Source organism: Podarcis tiliguerta (assembly GCF_965153285.1).
Source record: "Podarcis tiliguerta genome assembly, chromosome: 3".
In the NCBI taxonomy this organism is placed as follows: domain Eukaryota; kingdom Metazoa; phylum Chordata; class Lepidosauria; order Squamata; family Lacertidae; genus Podarcis; species Podarcis tiliguerta.
In genome coordinates, this window is record NC_139536.1 from 52,553,214 (window position 1) to 52,580,166 (window position 26,953).

General features: G+C 40.9%; 2 protein-coding genes and 1 long non-coding RNA gene across 6 annotated transcripts in view; all 3 read right to left on the minus strand.

Moving 5' to 3' along the window:
• The window catches only part of SNX9 (sorting nexin 9), a 42,774-nt gene extending 35,736 nt beyond the window's left edge, over window positions 1-7,038 (minus strand). Inside the window, exon 1 of one of the 4 annotated variants that reach the window (XM_083434154.1) lies at window positions 6,988-7,038. Coding sequence is in view for 2 of the 4 variants with exons in the window: in XM_083434155.1 (XP_083290281.1) it covers window positions 4,821-4,832 (12 nt within the window). In the remaining 2 variants the exon portion in view is untranslated. Of the gene's footprint in view, window positions 1-4,820; window positions 5,578-6,987 lie in introns of those variants that run through there. The other 3 variants (XM_083434156.1, XM_083434155.1, XM_083434153.1) reach the window with 3 other exon arrangements.
• Window positions 7,039-10,202: 3,164 nt separating this feature from the next.
• LOC310674713 lies at window positions 10,203-15,685 on the minus strand. The gene is made up of 4 exons (XR_014509727.1): window positions 14,228-15,685; window positions 13,121-13,337; window positions 12,223-12,414; window positions 10,203-10,421 (listed from the first exon to the last, which is right to left on the minus strand). It is a non-coding gene; the product is annotated as an uncharacterized lncRNA (long non-coding RNA).
• A 10,988-nt stretch (window positions 15,686-26,673) lies between these two features.
• Window positions 26,674-26,953, minus strand: part of ZDHHC14 (zDHHC palmitoyltransferase 14) — a 72,427-nt gene continuing 72,147 nt past the window's right edge. The window contains exon 10 of the transcript XR_014509679.1: window positions 26,674-26,815. The gene's annotated coding sequence lies outside the window, so the exon portion shown is untranslated. The remainder of the gene's footprint in view (window positions 26,816-26,953) is intronic.

Sequence of the window (26,953 nt, forward strand, 5' to 3'; positions counted from 1 at the left end):
AGATGCTGTTATGATTTTCAATTGCATTTTTATTACTTCTTTTATTTCTTATGTTGTATTGTTTTGTATTACAGTTAGAATTCTATAGAATTAACATTGTAAAGGTTCTTCACAGACAACTACTGTAACTAAATGAAACTTAGTCTATAGACCACAGTTTGGAAAACCCTGCAATAAATGTCAAGGTTTTGAGGTGTTATCAAACTATACCACAACAAACTAGCATGGTTACCTCACTAGAATTAGCTATTTACAAAAGCAAGAGACTTTGCTTGCTTTTGGGGCACCTACTCTCAGATCACAGTAGTGTAAATTCTTATATTTACTGACAGAGTTGATGAACGATGGTCCAGTTTTGCAACAACCAGCTAGACTAATGGCCTATACAGTGGTACCTCGGGTTACATACGCTTCAGGTTACAGACTCCGCTAACCCAGAAATATTACCTCGGGTTAAGAACTTTGCTTCAGGATGAGAACAGAAATCATGCTCTGGCGGCGCAGCGGCAGAAGGCCCCATTAGCTAAAGTGGTGCTTCAGGTTAAGAACAGTTTCAGGTTAAGAACGGACCTCCGGAACGCATTAAGTACTTAACCCGAGGTACCACTGTATTAGTCTCTTCTAACCTTATGAGATCCTGACTATCCTAACAGACATGTCCTCAAAAAGGGCAAAACCCCATTCTTGATTATGGCAAGAGAAACATTACCTCATTAATAGGAGGTTTTTAAGAAGAGGTTGAATAGCCATCTGTCATGGATGTCTTGGCTGAGATTCCTGTATTGCAGGGGTTTAGGCTAGATGACCCTCGGGTATCTTCCAACTCTGCAATTCTATTATTCTATATGTCACTTGCTCACCTAAAGCAAACAGTTTTCCCAACTGCAAGAGCCAGGTCATCAAGTTGCACCCACCTCTCTCAGGTTAACTCTGGACACACACGCTTACATGAAAATTCTACATCATTGCACATATAGTACACTCAATTCACAGAGATTGTGAATGAGAATTACATGGGTAGACTGAGTTGTCTGACATTTAGCTTTATAGAGTCATTGGTCTTTTCAGCTTTGAGAAGCACATATTCGCAGCTAACCATTTTAAGTTTCTGGCTGGCAATTTTTAATGCCTGTATCTTATCATCCATGGACTTAAATGCTGAATTTCAATTTTTGAAATAACCAGGTTTAAATATCATCCAATTAGTTGTTTAAAATAGCACTTTAATTTTTTTAAGTTAATTTTTGAAAATGTGAACATTGCTTCAGGTACCTGCAACTCATATAGAGAGTCAATAATTCAAGAATGTAAACAAAGCAGACCAAGAAACAATGTAGCACAAGCCTTTCATTTTTAAGCTTTTTATTATTCCTGAATGCTTCCCAGAATCTCAGATATATATTTTTATTTATTATTCACAGTACAATTTCACGTAAGCAAAAGATAGGGCAATCCTCATTTGACTTTAGAAAACTAGCCAAATAAAAGGATGCAGCAAGCTTCTATGTTTACACAATGAAGTTGCATTTGTTTGGCACTGAAACAATGATCCTTCACTTCCTTTCAACACTGAAGTAAGCAAGCACCAATTGGACTACGTTTCTGCTACTGCCTAAGCGGAAAACCTTCAATAGCTTTGGCTTTCAACAGCTGGCAAGAGGAAATTCACATTGCACTCTGGTATTAAAAGTGCTTTGTAAATATATTTCCATGCCATACTGGAAAGGGACATCAACAGAGCACAGCACTATAAATCTGCAAAAGCAAGCAATAGCTTTAGATCTCCTCAAAGTGTCCAAAATCTAGGCATATACTTCCACTGATGAATAACTAATATAAGATTTTTTTTTTCCACAGGAGGCATTAGACTCAAGAAAAAGTGCCTATGCAAGTCAAATAGCTTATGAATAGACATGTCACTGTACCCAGGCTCTATCAAACAGGCACACAGTGCATCTCAAACTTTGGCTTCTCTTCCAAACTTTGGCCCCTTCCCTCAGCTGATTGGCGTTTTAGTGCACAGAGTCTGTGAGCATGTGCATGTGAGCATGTCCACCACTTTGCGTAAGGACTCACAGATTGAGGCTGGGAGACTAAAAACTTTCAGCAGGAATTCCTTCCTTCCTCTCATCCCAACTCATGCCAAGCTCAAGTACCACTCATCCAATGAGCTCTTCACTGGAATGCATACAAGAATGACTGCAGATTATTTATTATCTTTACAGCAGTTCCTTCTCCACAGGTGTCTGGAGTCCTTCAGTAAAAATCTACATATGCCCCATTTTAAAGCAAGCCAGGAAAGAAAAAGTTATAGCAAATTCCACTGAGTGGTGGCAAGTGAAACAAAACTGCATTTCCAATTAGTGGCCTTTCTCTCCCGCTCTTCTTTTTCTTAAAGAAGGAAAGCATGTTACTTCATCAACTTTTTACTCAACTACTGCCAAAAGATATTAAAACTATCAAAACAGTTATTTTTATTTTTATTGATTTGTTGATTATTCAGCTGTCATTACACTATAATATTATATTATCCGGTCCATATTATATTATCTAGGTCCAGACAAGGAAAGGAACTCAATTAAAATAAAACCAGAGCAGCAAATTAAACAAAAAACTCTTCCATTCAAATTTTTGCTGTAAAATGGAAACCACTTGATTTCCACAGCCCTATTCACAATTATTTTTAAGACCTCATAACTGCACATCCTAGACTAGTAATAATACAGAATACCAATAATTTTCATAATAAAACTGTAAGAAAACAATCTACCTTGGTCATATACTTTAAACTGAGAACTCACACTGAACTTTAAACTGAGAACTCACACTGAAGGAGTTTCAATACTCTTTCTGTGGTTATTATACCTAAAAACACCACTTCAAAGGAAAGAGCTATCTATAGCCATGGATGAGGTAAGAGTATTACTCAGCAATTGTTCCTTGTGACTAGTTTTTTAAAACTTTGTCTTTACTCATTTTTTCCTTTCCTACTTGAATGCTGAGTACTCAAAAATAAAGGATAAACTACAAAGAACTTGATGCCTTTCTGAACATAAGGATCAATTTAATCAGTACTTATATCCAAGTTCTCTCTAATTTACCTTTCCTTTTTCAGTACTCATAATTCAAGCAGGAAAAGGAGTTGGGACCCACTTTTTAAAACTTGTCAGAAAAGTAGCACGAGTCCACAATATGGCCTGAATTGGTCTGCAATAAAGAAGTGGACTGAGGCCCATTGTGAGTGATCTGATTCAGTCCTGCTTATGCCATGGATACAGTAAATCCACAGATATATTTGCTTTGGCATCTCGTCTATAAAATGGGATGAGTTGCCTGAGGGATATTGCAATAATAATGAATTCTGTATAAACACTTTTGCAAAGTTAGAGCATTCCACATCACAGACAGCAGTAATAATTACAGTGTTTTAGAGAGTGCTAGGCCTGTTGGTCTTTTGTTTCAGTTTCTGAAAGACTATTTAAGAACTCCAAGAATTAAACCACTTTTTAAAAAAGTCAACAGCTTTATCTGGGTAACAGAAGCGTCCAAAAGCATGTCTAAACTAAACATTAAAATGCCATTCTAAAGCATATGCATAAACTAAGAAGCAAACATGGTCTCTTTCTTTAAGAATAGATACACCACATTTCATTTTCCCCTCATCATGTGTAGGTTGGAAATACTAGTTATAAATATACACGTGATCAAAACTAACATATGATGTAATCAAGGAAAGGAAAAAGGACGTATTAAAAACACCTGGTGGCCAATTTTTTACTGCTTGATCTTAGAACTAAAAACAGTAGCAGAATGAAGTAGCTGTAGAATTTAAACATTTACAGTATGAAAACAGTACTGATTTTTTAAAACAAGTTTCCACACAGACTATGCTAACATCAATCAGCTGCTGCTCCCTTGAGATATCTTAGCACTTTTCCCCGCCCCAGAAAAGTATTTTTGAAATGTTTTCTTGCAACCCAGAAAGCACATGTAGGCTGTAACTCAAAACACACTCGTAGGAAAGACCAATTGAACACTTTGGGTTTGCTTCCTGGTAAACATGCATAGGACTTGGCTGTTGGGATACTACCAGTTGTAATGTCTGCATTACTTCAAGCAACTTTTCAGAATTACAAAACGGAACAGATACTAGCACAGGGACAACCAGTTAACACGCACTGTGTACAAAATGTGATGACACCTAGGAATGGAGTTGGGAAGCAGGTTTTTTCTTTCTTCACTGACACATATTACTGTCTTCAAACCCTGAACTTGGGGAAAAGTTACTCATGGAGGAGTTTGTCTCCTAGAAGAGAGGAGCCTTTTAACACAGCGAGTCATTCATTTCACTGTTTACCACGGGTTAATGAAAATATCGCCAGTGGAAAGGAAACTCTTTCCAGAGGCACTCAGAAGTTTGAAGGCTGCTCTTCGCCAGCCATTCCTCCCGTTTGCTGAGACCACAGCGGAGAGTTGTGCTGGAGGCCCAAACGCACGTTTGCCCGTCTGCCTGGAATAGATTAAACTGTGCCAAGTGACTTCAACTGGGGGGGGGGGGGGGAATGCCCCTCAGACGCCGCCCTCCGCCATGCCCCGCTCCTCAAGCCAGCAGCAGACCCCGGCGCGGACGGGCAGGCAAGCCAAGAGTCCCGCCAAAACGCCCTCCGGTTCCTCCCAACCCCCAGAGAAACGCGCCCCACTTGCGAGCCGTTCCCTCAGAAACTACACCCCTCACCCACCCGAGTTATTTGAAAACAAACAAAAAGCGGGCGGCGCTGGGGAAGGGAGGCTGCCGCGTGCAGGGCTCGCTTTCTGCTCACCTTGGTGGCCATGGCGGGGCTGCGTGTGCCACCCCCACCAGCAGGGAATGAGCTCCGGGGGGCTCCTCTGGGTCCCTCCTAGTGGGCCTCGGCGCTGGGGGAGGAGAGAAAGGAGGAGGAGGAGGAGGAGGAGGGTGGCGGCGGTGGCTGCCGCGGCTCCTGCGCCCTCAACCAGCCAACCAGCCCCCGGCCGCCGCCTCTTCCCCGGAGTTGGTCGGGCTCCCCCGGCAGATGGGAAGGCGAAGCAGCTCCCGAGCTCACGACAAAGCCGAGCCCCCTGCGCTTCCTTTCGCCTGCCTTTCTCTTTCCCTTCGCCTCTTCCTCGTTCGCTCGCCCATATCCAGGGGCGGAGTTTCACGGAGGGCGTCCCGAAACCCAGGCGAGGGAAGAGGGACGGGAAGGAGCCGCGGAGCAGCCCTTTCCGAAGGCAACCCGCCCACCGACCCACCCTTCGCCGCGCGCACGTGATGCCTCCCGAGGCCGCCGCCGCTGCGGGCAACTTCTCCACAGAGAAGAGCCGTCGGCGCCCACTTTTTGGTCCCCGTCTTCCCCACATCCCGTCGCTGCCGACGTGGTTAGGACAAGCCCTAATACTCGTCAGCTAAACTTTTTCCGACAGTGTTAAGCCATAGCATCGAAGTGTCTGTACTGATCCCGTAGCAAGCAGCAGCAATAATAATGATTTCGAGCAGCAGCAAAAAGCTGCGCAGTGTCCCCACCCCATGTCTCCCGTGACAGCGGCAGGGTTAAGGGAAAACGCACAGCAGATCCTGAATTTGTCAATTGCATAGGAGGAGCCTAGAAGGTGGGTTGAGGGGACCTGTGGCCTATCGGATGCTGCTGGATCCCACCTCCCATCATGCCTGACTTATTTGCTATGCTGGCTGAGGCTGATGGGAATTGTTGTGCAACATCTGGAAGGCTAAAAGATCCCCATCATTGCTTCTAGATTACGATAAGAAACAACTGGGGATCTTTGTTTCATTGGGAGCACACATATGGGCCCCGATTTCTTCTTCAGCCTTGACTGCTGAGGAGTGCTCTAGTAATCCAGTGTAGGTGTGGGGTAGCTGGGGGTAGTTGTTTAAGGGTCAGCCGGCAGCCTTCACAGACTAGATTCCACCTGCATGTAACAATTCTCTGCTCCTTACAATGAACTAAACTCAATCCTAGGCTGTTAGGTATTCCTAAATCCCCTGAAATAAGTTGATCAACTGCTCATTGCTTGCTCCTTAATCTTAAATACAGCGACTTGAAGGGACACTCCCTTTATTTCGTTGCAGCTTTACAACATTCCCCCTGCCCCCACAAGAGTGCTTCACCTCTTCTATTGTTGGAGGGTGAAAAAGTCATGACAAATGCAGATCCCAGCAGAATGTGGAAAGCAGGCAAAACTTTTAAAAAAGTTTGACTCTGCAAGAAACTGGTCTGACACAGGAAAAGAAACCACATTTCTCCCTCATCTCATGTAATTTCATATTTGTTCCTGTTATGTATTGGGTTTAACACATGTTATGTTACAAGGCGCGTTCTAACCAATTGTATAAGCGTTGGTAGACGAATGCGCCTTGTAACATAAACATGTGTTAAACCCAATACATAACAGTTCCTGAAAGTGAGATTTCTCCCCTGCTGAAATAAGGTACCGTAATTAGCAGATAAGCCTCAATTTCAGTCCTGCCACCTTTCTAGTCTCTTGCTACTAAAGCTGAGTTCCATAAAGATTTTATGATGGAAGCGTGGGGTGGAATCTACTTGGTGGGCAGGGACACATAGTGGAGGCACTTTTCTTTATGTTTCACAACATGAATTATTCTAGTCCGGGAGCACTGTGGCCTACTGAGATGATAACCAGCACATCATGGGATATGTGTAGTCTAAAGCAGAGAGTTCCAAAATTATTTTGGGGGCAATATTCTCCACCCAGCAAATAAATGAACGTGTCCTACTCGCTCCATTTTGTGGCAATGGCCTTGTTAAAAACTTTACTTCTTAAAAAATAAGTTGTGACAGAGATACAGTATATATCAGGATGTTCTGTGGTTCATATTTCAGGTTGAAGAGGAATGTTAAAAGTGATTCACTGATTTATCAAAACTCCCAAAAATCTTAACTTCATGCCACTGCCCATTTAATCCAGTGGAGGAATCTGATACTTGGTGCTTACCAACTCTACAGCCTCTGATGATTATAGAAGCAGAAGAGAGCTGAGTAAACACTGTCAGGTATGTTATATCTCCTAGTCATCATCAGCATGTGATGAACACATAGTGCAGTGCATGATGATATCATCACATAATTACATCATTATATAATGACTTTTTAAAAATTCATCCAAAATCAGATAAGATTTTTAACACAAAGCAAAGAAAGAGCCTCAAGTGCCTCGAGCAAAGTGGTTTTAGAAAATATAAAATTAAATCAAAATTGGAAGGTCAGAATTGTTGAAAGCTGTACCAGAGAAGGTGTAGGATCGCCTACTCCCACCTTTTCTGACAGGGCTCCTGTCTTTAAGACCTATGTGTGAGGCTCCAATTGAAGCATTTCTCATCAGCACATCTCCATGGTGGGGAAAGCTAAAAATAACTGATAATCAGTAATTTAAAGATGATGATTGTATCTTTTAATCACACAGACATAACGATCCGTTAAAATGAGTTTTGCAGTGCAAAATGTGGAGCAAAACTTGGTGTTGCTAATTTTATCAAGGAACCTGAGAATCATGCATTAACCATCTACCTCTGGCCAAGAGGGAATGTAAGTAGCAGCCATACCTGCGAAACCACTTCAGTTTAAGAAAAAAATAGACAGGTACAGGTTTTTCACCATTTGCTGCTCTGAATGTTCTTTTTGTCTGATGTAATATGTAACTTACAGTGCAGTCTTGCTATACATGTCTACTCAGAAGTAAGCCCTGAGTTAAATGGGACTTACTCCCACATGATGGTGTATGATTGCAGCCTTAAGCATTTGCATCACTACAGAAACCAGAACTTTAAAAATAGATACAATGAACTATGCAAAGCATAAACATTCAGATATAGTCATTTCATCCTTTTTAAGAAAAATAAATAAAATTAATACTATGAGACTCTAAAGCATATTATAAAAGCATAAGATCCTGCTATCTTTGCAACCCTACCTTCAGGTACAGTCTTTGTTGTGAAATCGAGTTACAAATTTATTTATTTTTGTGAATAAAAATAACTGTGTATGAATTGTTACTAATAAGAACACTTTCCTTATTAGTAACAATACACTATTTTTATTCAGTGCTCTAATCACTCATGCATGTCACCCTATTTAAAACTCCCCCAGAAGGAAACATTAACGTCATGGTATTTCCTTTTAAGTACTGTATTTCATCTGAGTAAATTTAGCTTTTCAGATAGGGCAGCAGTAGTACAAAGCAGCCCCATCTTCCTCTTTCATAATTTCCCCCCATCATTAAGAAGGAATTTGTTGGCCTGATTACAGCCTGCAAAGGATCTAAATACTGGTCTGCATTTTAATGAATTGCCTTTCTCTGTGCTTTTATGCAGATATAAAATGACAACAATTCTACAAAGGCATTTTTAATAAGCTGACAAACTTACACAATGAAATTCAGGTTTTAATTGTAGAGACTGGAGGCTGTTACATATTTCCAAAATAAGACGAGACAGTGTTTTATGTAATTTTGAAATATTTTATTTGCAGGACAATCTCACCTTTGCCCAATACAGGTTATTGTCAGTTTTTGTTATTGTCAATGCTTTTTTTCTAAAAAAATGTTTGGGGTACTCTCATTTTCCTACTCATATTGAAATAATGCCCCTCAATGAAGCCAAATTTATATTCACAAAATGTTTAGGTGTATGCGTACCCCTGCGTACCCCCATAAAAAAGCACTGGTTAGTGTTGTGTACATAAGGTTTTTTAAATAATAAAGTTCAGCAGAATCAGAATCATTACAGAAATACCTTTTCTGAAAAAAAATTCCCTTGTATGTATGAAATAAACATATTCACATGAAATTTCCAGCAATAAAGTAATTTTGTAAAACCTGTTGAGTCTTTGTGGTACAATATACTCTTGATACAACATTTTATACTCAAGGATAACACAACCAATATGTTTGTATACAGATTTCCAATAATGGAAGATGAAATTACGCACAATTAGAGTAACAAGTTCTGATACCCATGTGTTTTTGTTACACATCATCCTCTAAGATGGTATTCGACATAAGCCCTCACATTATTGCTTCTTCTTGGTATCTCACTTGCAGTTTTTGTCCAGAAATTTTGAAAGCTTATAGTTATCTTCTGAGCTTCCAATCTGTTAAAAAATCCTTAATCTGTTATTAAAGTTTAATTCTAGCTCCTGGATAATTGAGGCCAAAGGCTAAATAGCTGGGAATAGAATTTTTACTTACAGATTCAATGGTTCAAAAATAGGAAAGTATAACCATATTAATGCAGATTGCTCTCAGATAACAATAATAAAGGATAAAACATACTTTTACTGCAAATTATACCATACCAAGGATGAGAACCAACAAACTGAATCTAAATCCAGATGTGACTGAGGCACTGCTTGCTGGTTAGTTCCCTAGACTTGACGGATGGGTAGCAGCCTGCTCTTGATAGAGGTACACTCCCTCTAACGGAGCAGGTATGTAGCTTGTGGTTACTTTTGGATCCCATTGCTGTTGCTTGAGGCTCAGAAGGCCTTGGTGGTGCAGAGTGCCTTTCATCAGCTTTGACTGATGGCCTATCTGGATGGGAATTGCCTAACTTCTGTTATCTATGTTCTGGTAATCTCTAGGTTAGGTTGTTGCAATGTATTATACATGGGGCTGTCTCTAAAGACGTTATGAGAAACATCTGGTGCAAAATTTAGTGGGCTACTGTTGCTCACCTGGGCAATACAGTTTGAGCATATAACACCAGTCCTGGCCCAACTGCACTGGCTGCCAATCAGTTTCCAAGCCCAACTCAAAGTGCAGGTTTTGACTTATAAAGCCTTAAATGGCTCAGGACCACAATACCTCAAGGACTGCCTCTCCCCATATAAACTGATATGGACCCTGCAATCGTAATTTGATGCCCTTATTCATGTGCTCCTTCCATGAGAGGTCCAGTGGGTGACAACACCAGAACGGACCTTTTCTGCAATGCCTCCCCATTTGTGGAATGCTCTTCCCAGGGAGACTTGCCTGGCGCCTTTGTTAGATATCTTTAGGCACCAGGCAAAAGCATTCCTCTTCTCCTGGGCCTTGGGGTAATTAAACAATCTATGGTCTTTTAAACTGGGAGTGCTTTGTTTTGTTTGTTATTATGTTGTGTGTTTTTATATTGTGATCCTTGGATGAAGGGCACATAGAAATTTAGCAAACAAACAAACAATGCCCTGACATTCTCTTTATGAAACAGTTTTATTAACCAACCACTCTGAGCAGCCTTAGAGCAAATTTTTAAGATTGGATATTGCTAAACCTGGTTCAACTAGCTTCTAGGTTTTTGTTGCTGTCAAGCTTTAGCTCTTCTTTCATTCCCAAATAAAAGCTCCAGGTTTGGGGCAGCCCTTAGCAAATTATGGCTTGTGGGCTCACCTTATCTGCCAGACAGAAGGAGACAGTTATGTCAGTGGTCACTGTGCATTATGGTGTTGTGAACAATGATGGACTTGCTCAATGGCAAAGCTGACAGGATGATATTGTGCCACTCCTATTCTTTCAACCTAAACTACCTCAAAGGAAATTGTGAGGGGGGAGATGGCATAACCTGATGTTTGCCACTTTGAACTATTCGAAGAAAAGGTAGAACCCAACAGCATTGCTTTTTCATACCAATTTTGTTTCCAAGAACGCTAGTCACCACCAAATTGTCTAAATGCTTATTTGTAGTGATGTAGCAAATAAGTTCTCATTGACAATGTTTTCTTATGGAGAAAAATGGCTGTAACAGTCCCTCCAAAGGATGATTTGAAGCCTCTTGTATTATAAATGTAGAATATGCTCCTGAGTTTCAAGTAGTAATTGCATCAAATGTAATACCCAAGAACTATAATCCTGGGCACAGTTAGACTGTTAAAACCCTTTTGTAGTTGGAGGGATAAAAGTAGCCAAACTGTGCATGGGATTGCAGCCAAAAAGAGCTGCCAAAACAGATCGCTCTCCCCACAACTTGCAACACACAGTTTACTGGATAACATTCTGCTGCTTGAGTGCACCTAAGAAAGATGACGCCACCATACAATCTACTTTACAGCTTGTCAGATTTAAATGGCACATGTACAATCTGTCTAGTCTTCCACCTTAAAATGCACTTGCAAATTTTGCTCCCAACTCATCCCAGCTGTTATTGATGGTCTTATTCTGCAAACCCTACAATCATTCTGCCATTCTTACAATATAGTTTCTCAGACCCACAAACATGGAAAATGGAAGTAGGAAGAATGGGGGTGAAGGAGTAGGCTCAAATCTGCCAGCCACACTTATTGACCTAGAACAGTTGCATCCAAATGTTTTTTGATGGGCTGAAATTATTGAATGTGCCCTTCAAATAAATTTAATATTGCTGATGGTTTTAATATTTCTTGTAACTGCTTAAAGGATTTTTTACAGTCAAGTGGTATATAAATTTTGTTCAATAAATAAAATAACAAAACCATGCTCAAAGGTACTGTCTTACATATTCCAGGGCTGATCAAGAACATTCAGTAGAAGTACTGATACTGGATATTGATTGAAACTAAATTTTGGTCTTTACATGGAATGTAAATTGGTAGTGGGAAGGAAAAGTGTGTTTGTTTTAACGCTGATCAATTATTGCTCAGTAGGCAGCAAAACAAAGTGGGTGTCCTTACTTGCTGCAATAGAATGTTAGGCTTGAAGGTTCACTGTCAAACAGCTCAATCTTATACATAGTTATTCAGAAATAAGTCCTACTGTGCTCAGTGAAGCTTATTCCAGGATATACATGCATAGGCTTGCTGCCAAAACCTATATAAAGCTAGGCAATAACTTTTCACAACGATAACCCTTCTCAATATACTTTTAGAACATTATTTTGTGGATAATCAATTCTAAGATGTTACATTTTGATTGGGACATCATATTTTATAGGGCCAGGCCTAGGTACTAATGACTTAAAAGAATGTTGTTGGGACAATAAAATTAATATGCATTGTAAATCTCTCTGAGCACCTTGATTGTTTTCAGGACTGGCTCAAGACATTTTGCTGCCTGAGGCAAAGGGCATCATGATACCCCACCCCACTCTATTCCATTCACAGAAGTGAAGAGATAGACAGTTGATTGACATACATAACTCCAGTGCTATTTTTCTAGAAAAAGAGGTGCTGGAATTCACCATGAACACCTCCCTTGTTCTCATATAATCGCAATGGTGCTTACCTGAGAGGTGCTGGAACTGAGTTCCGGTGAGTTCCGCTCGAAAAAAGCCCTGCATAGCTCCATACATATAGAGGGATGTATATACAAACATACATGTACACTCCCTCTCTCTCCCCCTCCTTGTTTGAAAAGCATTTCGGATATAGTATAGTTACCACAAATATATTAGTTTCCCAGGTTTGAAAGCATAATCTAAGATAACAAACAGAATAATGATTATGGCAAAAAATCTGGAGAATGTACTTTCATACACACAGTGTGCACTAATTGGCAAGAAACACAACTTTTATTAATGTAATTGTGGTTTATTATTTATGCCAAAATACACAAAATCACTTGCAGAGTACTCTTCCAAATGTTGAGATGTCTGTGGACAAGTAGCTTGATGGGAATGTGAACAAATGCAAGATTATTAGACTATAGGTAAAGGTAAAGGGACCCCTGACCGTTAGGTCCAGTCACAAATGACTCTGGGGTTGCAGCGCTCATCTCACTTTACTGGCCAAGGGAGCCAATGTATAGCTTCCGGGTCATGTGGCCAGCATGACTAAGCTGCTTCTGGTGAACCAGAGCAGTGCACGAAAATGCCGTTTACTTTCCCGCCGGAGTGGTACTTATTTATCTACTTGCACTTTGACCTGCTTTCGAACTGCTAGGTTGGCAGGAGCAGGGACTGAGCAACGAGAGCTCACCCCGTCGCGGGGATTCAAACCGCCAACCTTCTGATCGGCGAGCCCTAGGCTCAGTGGTTTAGACTACAGCGCCACCCGCGTCCCATTGTTAGACTATAGTGCTTGCAAAATGTGAGAATGTATTTCACTCTGCATTCCCTAAGGATCCAAAATGGATTCATTCAAACAACTTTGACCAAATGGTCCATTTGGTCCAAATGGTCCACAGGAGGTTTTGCTTTGCACTTTGTTTCTGGGAGTCCAATCTGTATAGGCAAGTACATGCGAGTGCTTAGCTTCACCCTCTTAACAGAGGGTGGATTAATAGAATTTGGAAAAGTAGTAACAATGGCCAAATTCTCTTCTCAAAGTGGTGAAAAGGAAAATCCTGGTGGTTCAGATAACATTCCCCTGTCTGGTTCCTGATCTTATGTACAGAAATACCTGGGAAAAAAATAATACATCCTGTGGGGATGTATTCTGATTTGCTTTAATATCTGTATATAATTAGTTATCTTTCTTGCAATATTTGCAGTAAATATTATGTTTTCTAAAGGGAGCAGGGAGAGGATAATCATTTTGAGGTTCCTAAGCAGTTTATCAAAGCAGTAGAAGACTTGATACACAATAGATATATTGCTTCTTAAGTGAATTCGCTATTTTACATTTAAGGATTCAACTACTGTATACAAAAGTAAAGGTAAAGATACCCCTGACCATTAGGTCCAGTCGTGGATGACTCTGGGGTTGCGGTGCTCATCTCGCTCTATAGGCCGAGGGAGCCGGCATTTGTCCGCAGACAGCTTCTGGGTCATGTGGCCAGCATGACTAAGCCACTTTCTGGCGAACCAGAGCAGTGCCCGGAAACGCCGTTTACCTTTCCGCCTGAGCGGTACCTATTTATCTACTTGCACTTTGACGTGCTTTCAATCTGCTAGGTGGGCAGGAGCTGGGACCAAACGGGAGCTCACCACATCGTGGGGATTCGAACCACCGACCTTCTGATCGGCAAGCCCAAGGCTCCCTGGTACAACCCATTTAATACACAATTTCAGATACGGTACTTTTTAAAAGAATGATGCTAGTTGTTTTATAAATTTTGGAATTTTTACATTGCAACACGGCCTCTGTTTTGTATGAAGGTCATGGAAAGGACAAAATTCAGGAAGATACTTTTTCAAGCACCGGAAAGGAAATTTACTTGTCATAGTCCCCAACAAGATGGATAGTATCCTGCATTTGTTTATTCCTTTATCCTAGCAAAGAAGTTTTTCCTCCTTTTCCCATTCCCACAGGCTTGGCTAAAAATCTTGGAATCTTCCTCAAATTCTTACCTTTCTGTGCTGTTAAGATTGTAGCAGGCACACATTAATTTTCCTTCTGCGCAGAACCTTAGTATATCCAATAGGCACTTTATGAATATTTAATTCTGATGTGCTTAAAACTGCAATCAAATTCCCCCTTTTTAATGATATTTTTAGACCACTTTTCAGCATATGCTTTTAAAGCAGTTTAAAACATAAAACAAAACAAAAATGCCATAATCATTAAAAAGCACTACTCTGGAGCAGCCGCACTGAGGGTAATAATGGCACTACTCCAAAACTAAATGATTTGAGAATTGTAGCTTTATTGCCTAAGGGGTAACAGGAAAAACCTGATCAGTCTCCTTTTTTGATTAAGAGAACAGTACTCCAAGAATATCTGTCTTGCAAGTCACAAATAAGCAGGTGGCTAAGAAACTGAAACTTCTTATGGCACAAATTTTTCTATGTGGCTTTAACTGCAGAGGAGAATAGAAAACTGAGTGGGTTAAATTAATTTCAGAGAACACGTTTCTCAGAAATGTTGAAGAAGAAAATTTCAGTGTTCTATTTGACATCCTGAAACTATCTTAATTTTGAATGTCATAAAAACGTTTTAAATTTGAAAAGCTACATTAAGGAAAACCACAGATTATTGGTTCCAGAATGTCGATGGGAATTGACATTTGATGTTTGTTTGGAGATAATAGATCACCAAAGTCAACATTTTCTAACAGAAATGTTGATTATGCACTAAACTTCAGCCTGGATTAAACAGAAAGCAAAATTAGTAACAACTGAAATCAAAGGGACTTTGATATGCTTAACTTGGTCGAGATCATGCTAACTTCTTGGAGTAAATATGTGCGTGGCATTTAGCAACTATTGTTTGCGCTACATCTGCAGACAGTGTTGTCTAGCAAAACTCAGGTTATGTCTCTAAGACCACTTTGTATAAGCCTTCAACCAGTTAGGATTTTTGTTTTTTTTAAGGGACTCAGGCTTTGAACTATTTTAGAACAGGGGTAGGCAACCTAAGGCCCAGGGGCTGGATCTGACCCAGTCGCCTTCTAAATCCGGCCTGTGGATGGTCAGGGAATTAGCGTGTTTTTACATGAGTAGAATGTGTCCTTTTATTTAAAATGCATCTCTGGGTTATTTATGGGGCCTGCCTGGTGTTTTTACATGAGTGGAATGCGTGCTTTTATTTAAAATGATTCTCTGGGTTATTTGTGGGGCATAGGAATTAATTCATCCCACCCCACCCCACCCAAAAAAAACAGTCTGGCCCACCACATGATCTGAGGGACAGCCCACGGCTGAAAAAGGTTGCTGACCCCTGGTTTAGAAGCTACAGAGCAATATGCCACTTAATCTGGATGTCTGACAATGTTTACTGGGGAAGCACCATAGCTCAGTGGTAAAAGCATCCGTCTTCCAGGCAGAAAGTCTCAGAGGGCTCTCTAGGTATCACCATCTCTAGGTAGGACTGGAAATATCACCTGTATGAAATCCTGGAGAAGAGAACCATTTATGCCTTTGTGAGTTCTTTGGAGGAAATGTAATAACAATTAAACATATGGTTACAAATGAGTCTGTTTCTCCCTAATGCATGCACTCAGGTATGTTAGAATATGCACATATTGTTCCTGAAGGACACTGTGTCACTGGTGTACCTTAAGCACAATTGTTGAAAACAGCATGGGGCTACTTTCAGTCAGAAGCGCTATTGTTGCTTCATGCGTCCCACTGACGCATTCAGAAGAGATTCTGGCTTTGAGCCCTGCTGGCATTGTGATTGTCTACAACATCAGCAGTTTGGAGCAACGTGGAGTAGTGTTGTTAAGTAATACATTGCTCTAGTTCATGGTGGACAGCCTGCAACCTGGGAGACGCATGCAGCTCCCAGTCTCATTTTATGTAGTCCAACACCTCCTGAAGCCACCCGTTCTTCCCTCCCATCAGACTTCTTCCCTTATTATTTCTTTTAAAGCGTCCCCCCCCTTCTTTCTTGTGTGGTTGCAGAACAAAAGAAAGGGGTAGGATTAAATATGATAAAAAACAACTTTATTTACAAAAACTTCGTTCTTAGCTGTATGTCTTTGGGAAAGAAGTCAGACGACTGAGAACAAATTGTCAGGCTTCTACCATATATGTATGTGTGTGTGCTTATATATGTGTGTACTGGTTCATATAGGTGTTGAAAAGTCCTCTGTATACTTATTTGGGAGTTGCCCCATCAAACCTCATACGGCTTACTTCTGAGTACTGTGACGGAAAAGATTGTTTTCTTTTTCTTCTTTTCCTGCCAGCAAATGGTTAATGAACTGCAGTTTCTGATTGGCCGAGGTTCCAGGAGTGGGGAGTTGAAAAGGAGAGGATTTGGAGAGACAGTTGGGTTAGTTGAGGGAGTAGGTTGGGAGGATAGGTAGGAAGATAGGGAGTGAGAGAGTTGGTTCTGGGTAGAAACATCCAATCTGAGGAAAATATCACAAGCTAGAGAAAGGAGTCCCTGAGCTTAGTGTGAAGGACAGTGTGTGGTGTCCTGTCAGAGTGATTAGGCCAGGAATTAACTGGGAGGCTGAGACAGGAGAAGTAGAAGCTGTAAAGAGACAGTCTCCTTAGGTCTCATTCCAGCCAGGAGGGGAGATATTCTTCTAGAAAAAGACTTCCAAACCAGTGAAACCTTGAGTCTGTTACTTTGAGTACCTCAGGAGTAGGGTTGTCTATGCGCTGTGTAACTGACAGAAAATACCACCTTGTTTAAGAACCAAAGTATTAAGCGGTAACAGCTATGCAACAACTGAGAAAGCACTAAAGTGAAATAACATTATAATCTGAAGTATCCTTTGTTTTACCCGCTCGTGTCATAAACTTCCTTTGTTAAATAAAATATTTATTGTTTATTTGAGCAAATGCTGCCTGAGACTCCAAATTATTAAGTTTTACCTCACATAAGTCCCCCACAAGACCATCTGAGGTAGTTTGTGCGAATTCATGGAATTGGTGTTCTGTGAGGTGGGTGCACTATTTTTTAGTGAGGGCCGGCCCAATAACCCTGGGGAGAAAAGGGCCATTCAGCCGCCCCATATTAAACCTACAAAGACGATTGAATTCTAATCTGAGGTAGCCACAGTGAAAACTAAAGTGGGTAGTATTTATTCTGGATTATTCTGGATCAGAACACTTCTGTCCCTGGGCCTGCTCATCATCAGCTCTGGCTCCATTCACCACCATATGACCCTGACATATTTCCCTCAGGAGAAAGCAGACTCTGACATAAAAATGTCACCTATTCGTGTTAAAATGTAAAGAAGAAACATTTTCCCTGCTACAATTTCTCCTACTTAAAACCAAAGTAGCAATGCACTTACATGGAAATATAGCCTTCCAGAGAGTACATTTCTCTGTTAAAAAAACCACAAAAAACAGAAGCAAATGCCAACCTTAACTGGGGCTAATATTTACCATCTTTTTGCAAAATACATGAACTCCAGTGTCCTTAGCACTGGCACTAATTCAGGACTCTAATTTGCTTACTGGGAATTGATTTGTTTCATAAGTAGTTCATGCACTCATTTTTATATTTTTTTAAATATGAAGGAGGTATATCAAATATTAAAATAAAAACTATATTAATAAGTGTGGGGGTGTGGGGTGTTAAATAAGATAAGCAGAAAAAGAACCATCTTTCATTTTCTTCCCCAAGGGAGTATGGTAGTGGTTTGCATTGATATATAACATTGAGGTTTATTGTAGTGTACAAATATGCAGCAGCCATTATAATACTACCTTGTGACTATACCACAAGTTTCTTTAACCATGGTTTGTTGAAGAAGTCAGGATCCCTCTCACAGATTATCACACTAAGTACAGTTTGTCTCAACCCCTGACACTTTCATGAGCCTATTAGTCCCCCATAAACTCAAGAAAGCTTTTCAAAGCAGAGATTGGATGGCCATCTGTCATGGATGTTTTAGTTGAGATTCCTGCATTGCAGGGGGTTCAATTAGATGAGCCTCAGGATCCCTTCCAACTCTGCAATTATATGATTCTATAAGTCTACAATTATTGCAATTTTCTTAGACATGTTCCTCCTGTCCCTGTTTTGTTATTTATTATTATATATTGATATGACTATATATCCTGTTCTTCCTCCCAAAGGAACAAAGGGAGGCAAACAGAACCACAGAACCTTTATCTGTTTATCTGTAGGATCTGTAGGATCAGGGTGCCAGAAAGGAATAATTTGGCATAATCTTGCTTTTGCAGGACCCAGACCTCATGGGGGGGGGGTGACTGTGAGTTGGATTGGGGGGCCTTGTCTTGCTGCAGCTTGCTCATGCATATTCAAATCTAAGTAAAATTATTGGGTTCTACTTCTAAGTAATTGTGGGGGATGCAAAACTGAAATTGTGCGCAACTGGGCAGGGTTGCACCCACAGCTTCTGCAGAGTGCTCCCTCCCCCCAGTGTTCTTGAACCTTCACCAGCTCCTGTGCCTTGTGATCTATTTTGTGCCAGCTCACACTTCTGCAATTATGCCCACATGGGGGTACAATTCAAGGACATTTCTGCTAATAACTGCAGCTGCAGTTTTCTATATCATTTGAGTTTCAACCCTAAAGGTCAGACAGGCTGCAAAAGTGACAGGATTTGTCTAACTTCCTCCTACGTGCCAAGCTCTCTCTCTCTTCTTGCTTAATACTGCTGCCAAAATAATAAAACACATCTAGACTTTGATCTGGAATTCATGTCATTATAGGACATTCCAGCTATCACACAAATCATTTGATTTTTGTTTCCGCAATACTTTTTCTGCCCTTGGGCTTGGTTTTCATGCCTAGCAACCAAAGTTATACATGATAAGGTCCTAAGTATTTCCATGACTATATCTGCTGGAAGGCTCCATCCTTCTTAAAGCAGCAATGACCCGACTTCTTCTTTTTAACTAGAGGGCACATGGGTGCTCACAGCAAACCATTACCGTTCAGCTTTCATTTCAGACTAATGGTCCAGCACTGTTTTGACAGCAGCATGGAACTTCACAACAGTTATGTAAGGTCAGACTAAAGGTGACTTTCCACGATATTGGTCAGATTACCCCTGTCTCCAAAACATCTGTTAGTGTTTGGTTGCAGTTCCTGGGAAAAGCTAAATCTAGCTTCCAGTAGTTTGGCTAGAATGCCTGAAATATGTATGCATGAACTACCATTACTATGGTGAATAAACTCAATTTAACAAGTATAAATCACAAAATCATAGAGTTGGAAGGGACCAGGAGAGTCATCTAGTCCAACCCCCTGCAATCCAGGAATCCTTTCACCCACCGTGTGGCTCCAACCAATAACCCTGATTAAGAGTCTTGTGCTCTACCCACTGAGCTATCAACTTGGGTAATATGTACAATATGTACAAATTATATGTACAAATTATTTAAATAACAATTCATTTAAATTTATTTAAATTATACTACCTATCATATTAAAACATAGAAAACAGCAACAGCATATGTAATAGCATTTATGTATCACAGCCAACCACAACAGGAAACCTGCTGAAATACATAAGTTAAACCACCCTTCTAAAGGCAAGCAGCTATGCAGATTTCAAGGAAACCAGCCTTTAAAAAGGCCTCTGGGCAGGACTTGGAGAGCAATTTACTAGGAATTTCAGCTTGGCATGCTAAAGCCATGGGGGGGGGGGGAGGGACAGCCAAAGACTATATTTGGTGTGATTAAGAAAGGGAGGGGAAATGAAAAGATAAACTTGGCATTTATAAGTCAGTTATTTTCTCAACCTGAGATTTATAAGTCAGTTATTTTCTTCTTATAGTTTTGCAGGTGGACCCTCCTGAACTGGAATCAATCATTTGAACTTAAAAACTATGTTCTTTAATTTTTCTTTTATTGCAGGTAATGCTGCTACAAAAACAGCTGCCCCTCCCAGGGGGCAAAATGTCATACTGTCTTATGTTTATTTCTCATAACTCATTCCTACCCATGCCTTAAAATGACAAATGTGCTGAACTAACACTCAATCATTGATTTGAACATAACAGCCCCACTCAGCCAAGAACAAGGACACTTGCATTTTACCCTGAGATAGTCGCTGGAAACAAAAGATTCACCAGAGCAGTATTGTTTGGTATCTGTCCGTCTCAAGAGACAATTGAGTGTGCCTCTGGGGATGAAGTCAAACTGCTGTGTTAGCAGCACCAAAATGACCTCCCGGGGTGCAAGCCTGGGCAGTGTATATGGAGGTCCTGGGCTGCCCAGATGACAAGACCCCTCTCTTGGCTTCGCTGATGTGGTCAAAAGGAAAGCAGAGCAATATGTTTGGCACCAGCGTGGCTGCAGGAGTTGCTGGAAGGAGGCATACAAAGCACCATCCAGCCATCTTAGGGACTCTGTGTAGTGTTTCTTCTCCTGAAGATATCCTGCAAGGCTTTAGGAGTGGAGTTTTCCTTCTCCTAGACTGGCTACCTTCCCAAGCTGATGAGCCCCATTTGCCCCTCACTTCCTTTTACAACATGGGCAGAAATGCTTTGACTGCTTGACCCACTATTAGTATCATCTGCTCAATATGTTGTCTTCACATGGAGAAGTCCCTAACTCACCAAGGATTTGAGACCCATTGGGTATCCTCACCTGATTTAGCCAGCCAGTCAAAGCCATTTACCAGGGTGTGGCTGCTGTCGCATGCTGACAGCTTCTAGGAGCTACAGGTGACAGCTGAGTGCAGAGTAGGGTCAAAGGTGGACAAATTACACTGGAAGGAGCACAATGTGTCTCCCACCAGAGGTACTACCCCTCCCCTAATACCCCATACACCCCAAAGCAGGATAGGTGACAAAGCTCAAACTTTCCTTCTGTCATTGTTTTTGCCAAGTTGTTTTGTTTGTAGTTGTTTTCCTCATTCAGTTCTGGCTACCAAATTAACTAAACACAGCAGCTGTAAAGCAAACAGAATTATAGCTGACACACTAATAATGATACTCAGCAAGTTGTGCCCTGTTCTGGTGTTTTAAAAAACCCTATGTATACTCATCCTACAGTTAAATGTACTATGCATTCTACAATGTTTAGCCCAACTTCATTCTCTCCAGGACCTATGCTGCTGAATCATTTAATTGGCTGAACCATCTGTGTAAACCACTTACAAAACAGTTAGCTGTTCACAGTAAGTTTTCAGCATATTTTAAAATCATCCTAAGAACTGTCTCTGAAGTGCAGAGATATACAATTTTCAGACATGCATTTCATATAATTAGACTTCCACACATAATATATATTATTTACAATGCAATCCCATTCTTAAATTATGCTAGCTAGGTGAGGATAGGATTCAATCATGCATGTCAACATAATTTCAATTTATGATAGATGCTGCTAGGCTTTCATTACCTTAAATGAGCATTGTGCCCTGCCATTGTAACTAAAGCCATGTAAAGCAGGTCAGGGGAACAGCTGGCTTAGGCAATGCAAAGAATGGAAACGACAACATGCCGCTCCTGTATCTGCAAAACCACAAGTAGAATAATGCACAAGTGGGGATTAAGTGATGGAAACTTTGGTGAGCAGAGGACTTTGCACAAACAACAAATACTGGGCAGCCCAGGGGATTTATAAAAAAATAAATCAATTAAGGTTTAGATCAGGGTTTCCCGAACTTGGGTCTCCATCTGTTGTTGGACTACAATTCCCATCATCCCTAGCTAGCAGGACCAGTGGTCATGGATGATGCGAATTGTTGTCCAAAAACCGCTGGAGACCCAAGTTTGGGAACCCCTTATTTATACAAATTATTGTATTGTGAGACCTTCTTACAGTGGCCTCAGTGCTCCAGACACCTACCAGGAAATTTAAAACTTGCTATTTTACCTGGGGCTGTAAGGAAAATGTACCCCCAGTTAGGCTAGGGAAGGGGACTCACTGGGATGAGACTATGACTCAGAGCAGGACTCCTGACCCTCTTCCATTCTCCCCCCTCGAAGAAAATAGCAATTGCCACAAAGTGTCTACCATCTGTTTGAAACACTGGGGAGCTGCTCCATGGTTGGGATAGGGACAGCACACATAGCCCCACACCATGTGCTGTTTGAATGCACTGAAGTTATGGCCAGAGCCATAACTGGGGGTAGGGGAGACTAGCCAGGTTCCCACCCCCCAGATGAAGCTTCCAGAGGAGTGCCATTGAAGCTCCTAGCCTGTGTGTATGTGTACACAAATGTGCATGGGGGAGGGTGCCAAACTTGGTCTTTGAGCCTAGTTTCCCTCCTGCTTTTAGCAGAATGTGAGGGTTGAATGAAACCGCCGGCTGAGCTGTAGCCCTTTGATGCCACTACCAGCAACTCCCTGCATGGTGAGTAAAGATGGCTGAGAATCTGATAAGGCTTCGGGTGAGGGGAGCTGGTCTCCGCCCCAGCTGAGGGAAAAGGACAAGAGGAGGTGTTGAAGGAAACTGGAGGGGCTTTTTAAATAAAAAAAGTAAACTGATATGGACATAATTGGACAGATGAGAGAAAATTGCAGTTTGGGAGGGGATAAAATGCAAGTTAAATATGAAAGGAAAAGAGGAATAGAATTTAAAAGAATATGAACAACAGTTTGTGACACATGAGGCAAGGGAAGTAGAAAAAGCCTCTCTACGTAGAGCTTCTGGATCAGCAAATTCTTCCTAAAATGGGGAGCTGAGTCAGAATACCTCCACAGCTAATGTCCTTATTTAACAGTATTTAACTTCCCTGTTCTACAGAAATGCTACAGAATTTCTGCCTGATGCATCCATACAACATACAGTGGTGCCTCGCAAGACGAAAAGAATCCGTTCCGCGAGCCTCTTCGTCTAGCGGGTTTTCCGTCTTGCGAGGCATTCGTCTTGCGGGGCACCACTGTACTGTGGAGCTGGGAGGCCAGGGTTCAAATCCTCACTCAGCCATGAAATTCACTGGGTGACCTTGGACAAGTCACTGCCTCTCAGCCTAACCTACTTCACAGGGTTGTTGCAGGGATTAAATGAGGAGGGGGGAGAACCACATGCCTCACCGTGAGCTCATGGATGAGATAATAGTGATAACATTTGAATGCAAAAGAAACAACAAAAAAGAAACCCCTCAGCTTTTACTATGTGGGTGAATCACATTCCACCATAACAGCCCGAAACTGGGGAAGAAGGGCGTCTCTTACCACAACTTTACTTCTTGAAGGTTCAGTTCTACATAGGTTCTTCAGGAACAAACAGCTCAGCTGGGCTGAACAGATGTAAGAGGTTTATAGAAAAACTAGTAAGTCCAGGGCTGGCCGGTGCAATGCTCATGGGCACAAGTATGACCTCGTAAGTTATCCCAAAAACATCTCAGTAAATAGCCCCTCAAAATTCCACAATATACATTTGCTCTTTCTGCCATGTTCCTGTCTGCATGGGTTTGGCCTATACTTGAACACATTCCCTTAAACATGGTCACATTTCATTGGATGCCAGGATTGGATGCCCACCCTTTCTTCCATTCTTAACAGAGGAGAGGTGTAAATATCTTCTCTCTGTGAGTGTGATCGTGGTTGATATAGGGTTCTTTTCCCCATTGAAGAGGGGGACATATGCCATTTTGTGGTCCTGTCGTCATTGTCCCCCGCCGCTCTTTTAATTGTGGCAGCCATTTTCTATTACGTCAATATGTCGTGCCACCCACAATAGCCATTTTGTGTTATGCCACACTCCCACAGCAGCCATTTTATGTTATGCTATACCCCATGACACCTGTGGAACTTTCCCAGAATTCCAAATGTACCTTCTGGCCCAAAATGTTGGCAACCGCTGAGGTAGACTAAGACGCTCAAAGAACTCCAGACCAATTGAAATACAGTCTGGTATTATGACATTATTAAGATGTGCTTTAAAATGTTTTATCTATGGCAGGGGGTAAGACAACCTGATCCCTTACAACTCTGATCATTCTTTGATGATAATATTGATTGCCAGTTTGGTACTTGTGTGGAATAGCAGCTTCAGTTATGTGCCTAGTCCAGTGAACAGACATATCTGTGACGTGGATCCACTCCTTTGCCACTTTCCATCATCCAGTTCCAAAGTAGTGGTGAAGCCTGAACCAATTACGGCAAAAGATACCATACTATATCCATATTGTTTAAATGACATGTCTGTTAATGGTGTGGCCATTAACAGCTGTAATTTCCTGTCATTCTGGAGTTTGAGTGGACATGGAAAGCCCTTTACCTATTATGTTAAACTGAAAGGGTTGTTGTTGTTGTTAATTGAATTAGGTCATTAGTCCATGGAGCAAGAGGTCTGAGTTCTAATATCATATAATATGATTCACAAAGGAGTCAGGCTACTGCATTTCCTCCTGTTTCTAAACTAAATTATCTAAACGGACATAGAGAGTATAGGAATAACATTACCATGGACTTAATATGACATACAACCTCCTTCACTAATGGTCTGATAGCAAGCAGTCCAAAAGGAACACACTCTGATTTTATTTTGTTTTTATTGTAAGGTTTCAATACATTCTGACAAGGGGGTTGGGACAATCCGTGATCAACGTTTCTCATTTCCTTCATTTGCCCACCAGGAATCCACTAGATGTGTATTTGCAATATCAGGATTTAAGTCATAATCCACCAGTCATTACAGCTGTATAGCCTTTATTCATTCAGTGGGGCCATCATTAGATGACAAATAATTATTTTCTGAGTCCGTTGCTGCCGTGGGATCTTAAAAATCATTCCTTTTTCTTCTGAAATATGGGGTTTACTTGAATACAGTAACTAGCACATATCAGGTCAGCAAGTATGGGTATGTTTCTGTATTCTTGAAACTACAGCAACACTTTCAGGAAATTATATTTGCAAAACCTTTGGGAGCACTAGAAAGCAAAATAAAATAAAAACTGACTTAAAAGTTATCAATTTTAAATTATAACCCATTTATTTTTCTACATATTTATTATTAATTGCTGCAAATATTTAATGTATAGCATTTTGATGCTAATTTATTACTCAGTACCAGAAACCTAACCTTGTGGATTAATTTTAATAAGTTCATTGTCTGGGTGAGGGTTGTTTGTCTTCCCCCACTTCACCAGCAAACTAAATTATTTTTGCAACACACAATAGTCATGCATGGCTCAATCAGATCCCAAACAGTGACTAGTATTTCCTGTTTACTTTAACGCAAAGCTTAACTGACCATGTGATGCAATTTCCCTGGAGTCACAGAAACAAAAATGCAGTAGTGGCATTTAAATCGACACACAAAAGAATACTTGAAGCATTGTTGACTGTTCAGTTGCAACTGAAGAAAACAAAAATGGTATTTAAAACGACAACAAGCAAGCCAGTGTCCAGCATAGTTGCCCTGGCAAGGCTAGCACCAGAACTCCGGCTGCTCCAAGAGATGTGAGCAAGAGCCATCAAATATCTGCAGCAACAGTTTGCTTGGGAATGGAATCCTATTGACTTTCCTCATTTTGAAAAATGTTAGTTTAACTTTGGTTTTTCAGCTGGCCTTACGATTCCTACAAATACTTCCCTACAGTCATTTTATTTATTTTGTGCAATGCTGCAGAAGCCCTGGCTGCCTGAACACAGGCACTGTTGCTTCTCTCTCGCAGCTTTCTTCCTGCCTGAATTTTCAGCTTAGTGGCTGGGTTGGCAACTATTTTTAACAAGAGCCATCTTTTTTAAATTTGATGAGGCTGAGATATTCCTATCCAATCAGAATCAAGAAGGGCAAAGGGTTCTTTAACACTGTCATATGCCACATTAACAGAAGTTTGGGTTTTTTTTGGTCCCATTGGTGTCTTTGGTCCGCAGCTGTCTTTTACCCAAGAAACCTGTAATACAGGGCTGGAGAACCTGAGGGCTGGATCCAGAACTGACTTACCCCTTGCAGCAATTTTTGATAGGTAGGTGGGGCAACCTGTTAGTGCCGTCACATCAAATCAATCAAATGCTAAGCCAAGATCTTGGCATTTAGATCATAGATAACAGATCTCTGCACCTAGCATCATATGACGTCAGGTGACTGCCATATTGTTTTGAGTTTACTTACTCCCTTGGAGTAAAAATTGTTTATTACAGTATGTTTATATAACTTCCATTTCTACATATATCTTTACACAAGTTTGGAAGCATGAGGACAGAAAGTAGTTGTGGGGGGAGGGTAGGCTGGGAAAGTGCCAAGTGGGGAAAGGGTTAAAGAACCCTGCCACCCAGCCATTTCTCTGCTCCAATTCCTCCATCCCCCCTGGATGATTTTAGTTGGGAAAAGCAGCCACTGGGCTAACAGTAAGTGTACATGCATGCAATATGAAGTTCTACCCTAAAGGTTGACTACACCAGGGAATAAAAGGCCCCTACTTTTTAAACGATATTGTTTCTGCACAACACAGCCATTCAGACCTTGAGATGTACGCAACCAGTATCTGCATAAAAATATATTGTACACAGATAGTGCCAATAAAGAACATTCACTATTTTATTTACTACCCTAATAAGAAGGAAAATAGAAAAAAAAAATCCAGCATATTCCTTAGATCAGAAACATCACTTCATACAGCTGATGTCTATCTTCAACATGACCAAGTCTCTTGAACCTAACAAAAACAGATCGAACTGGTTAAATAAAGTGGTAAAATGTGTTTGGTTTTAACTCACTCCTATCCTAGGTACATGGATTTCAGAGGAAGTCTCAGTGGACTTAGTGGGGCTTACTTCTGAGTAAAGCTGTCCAG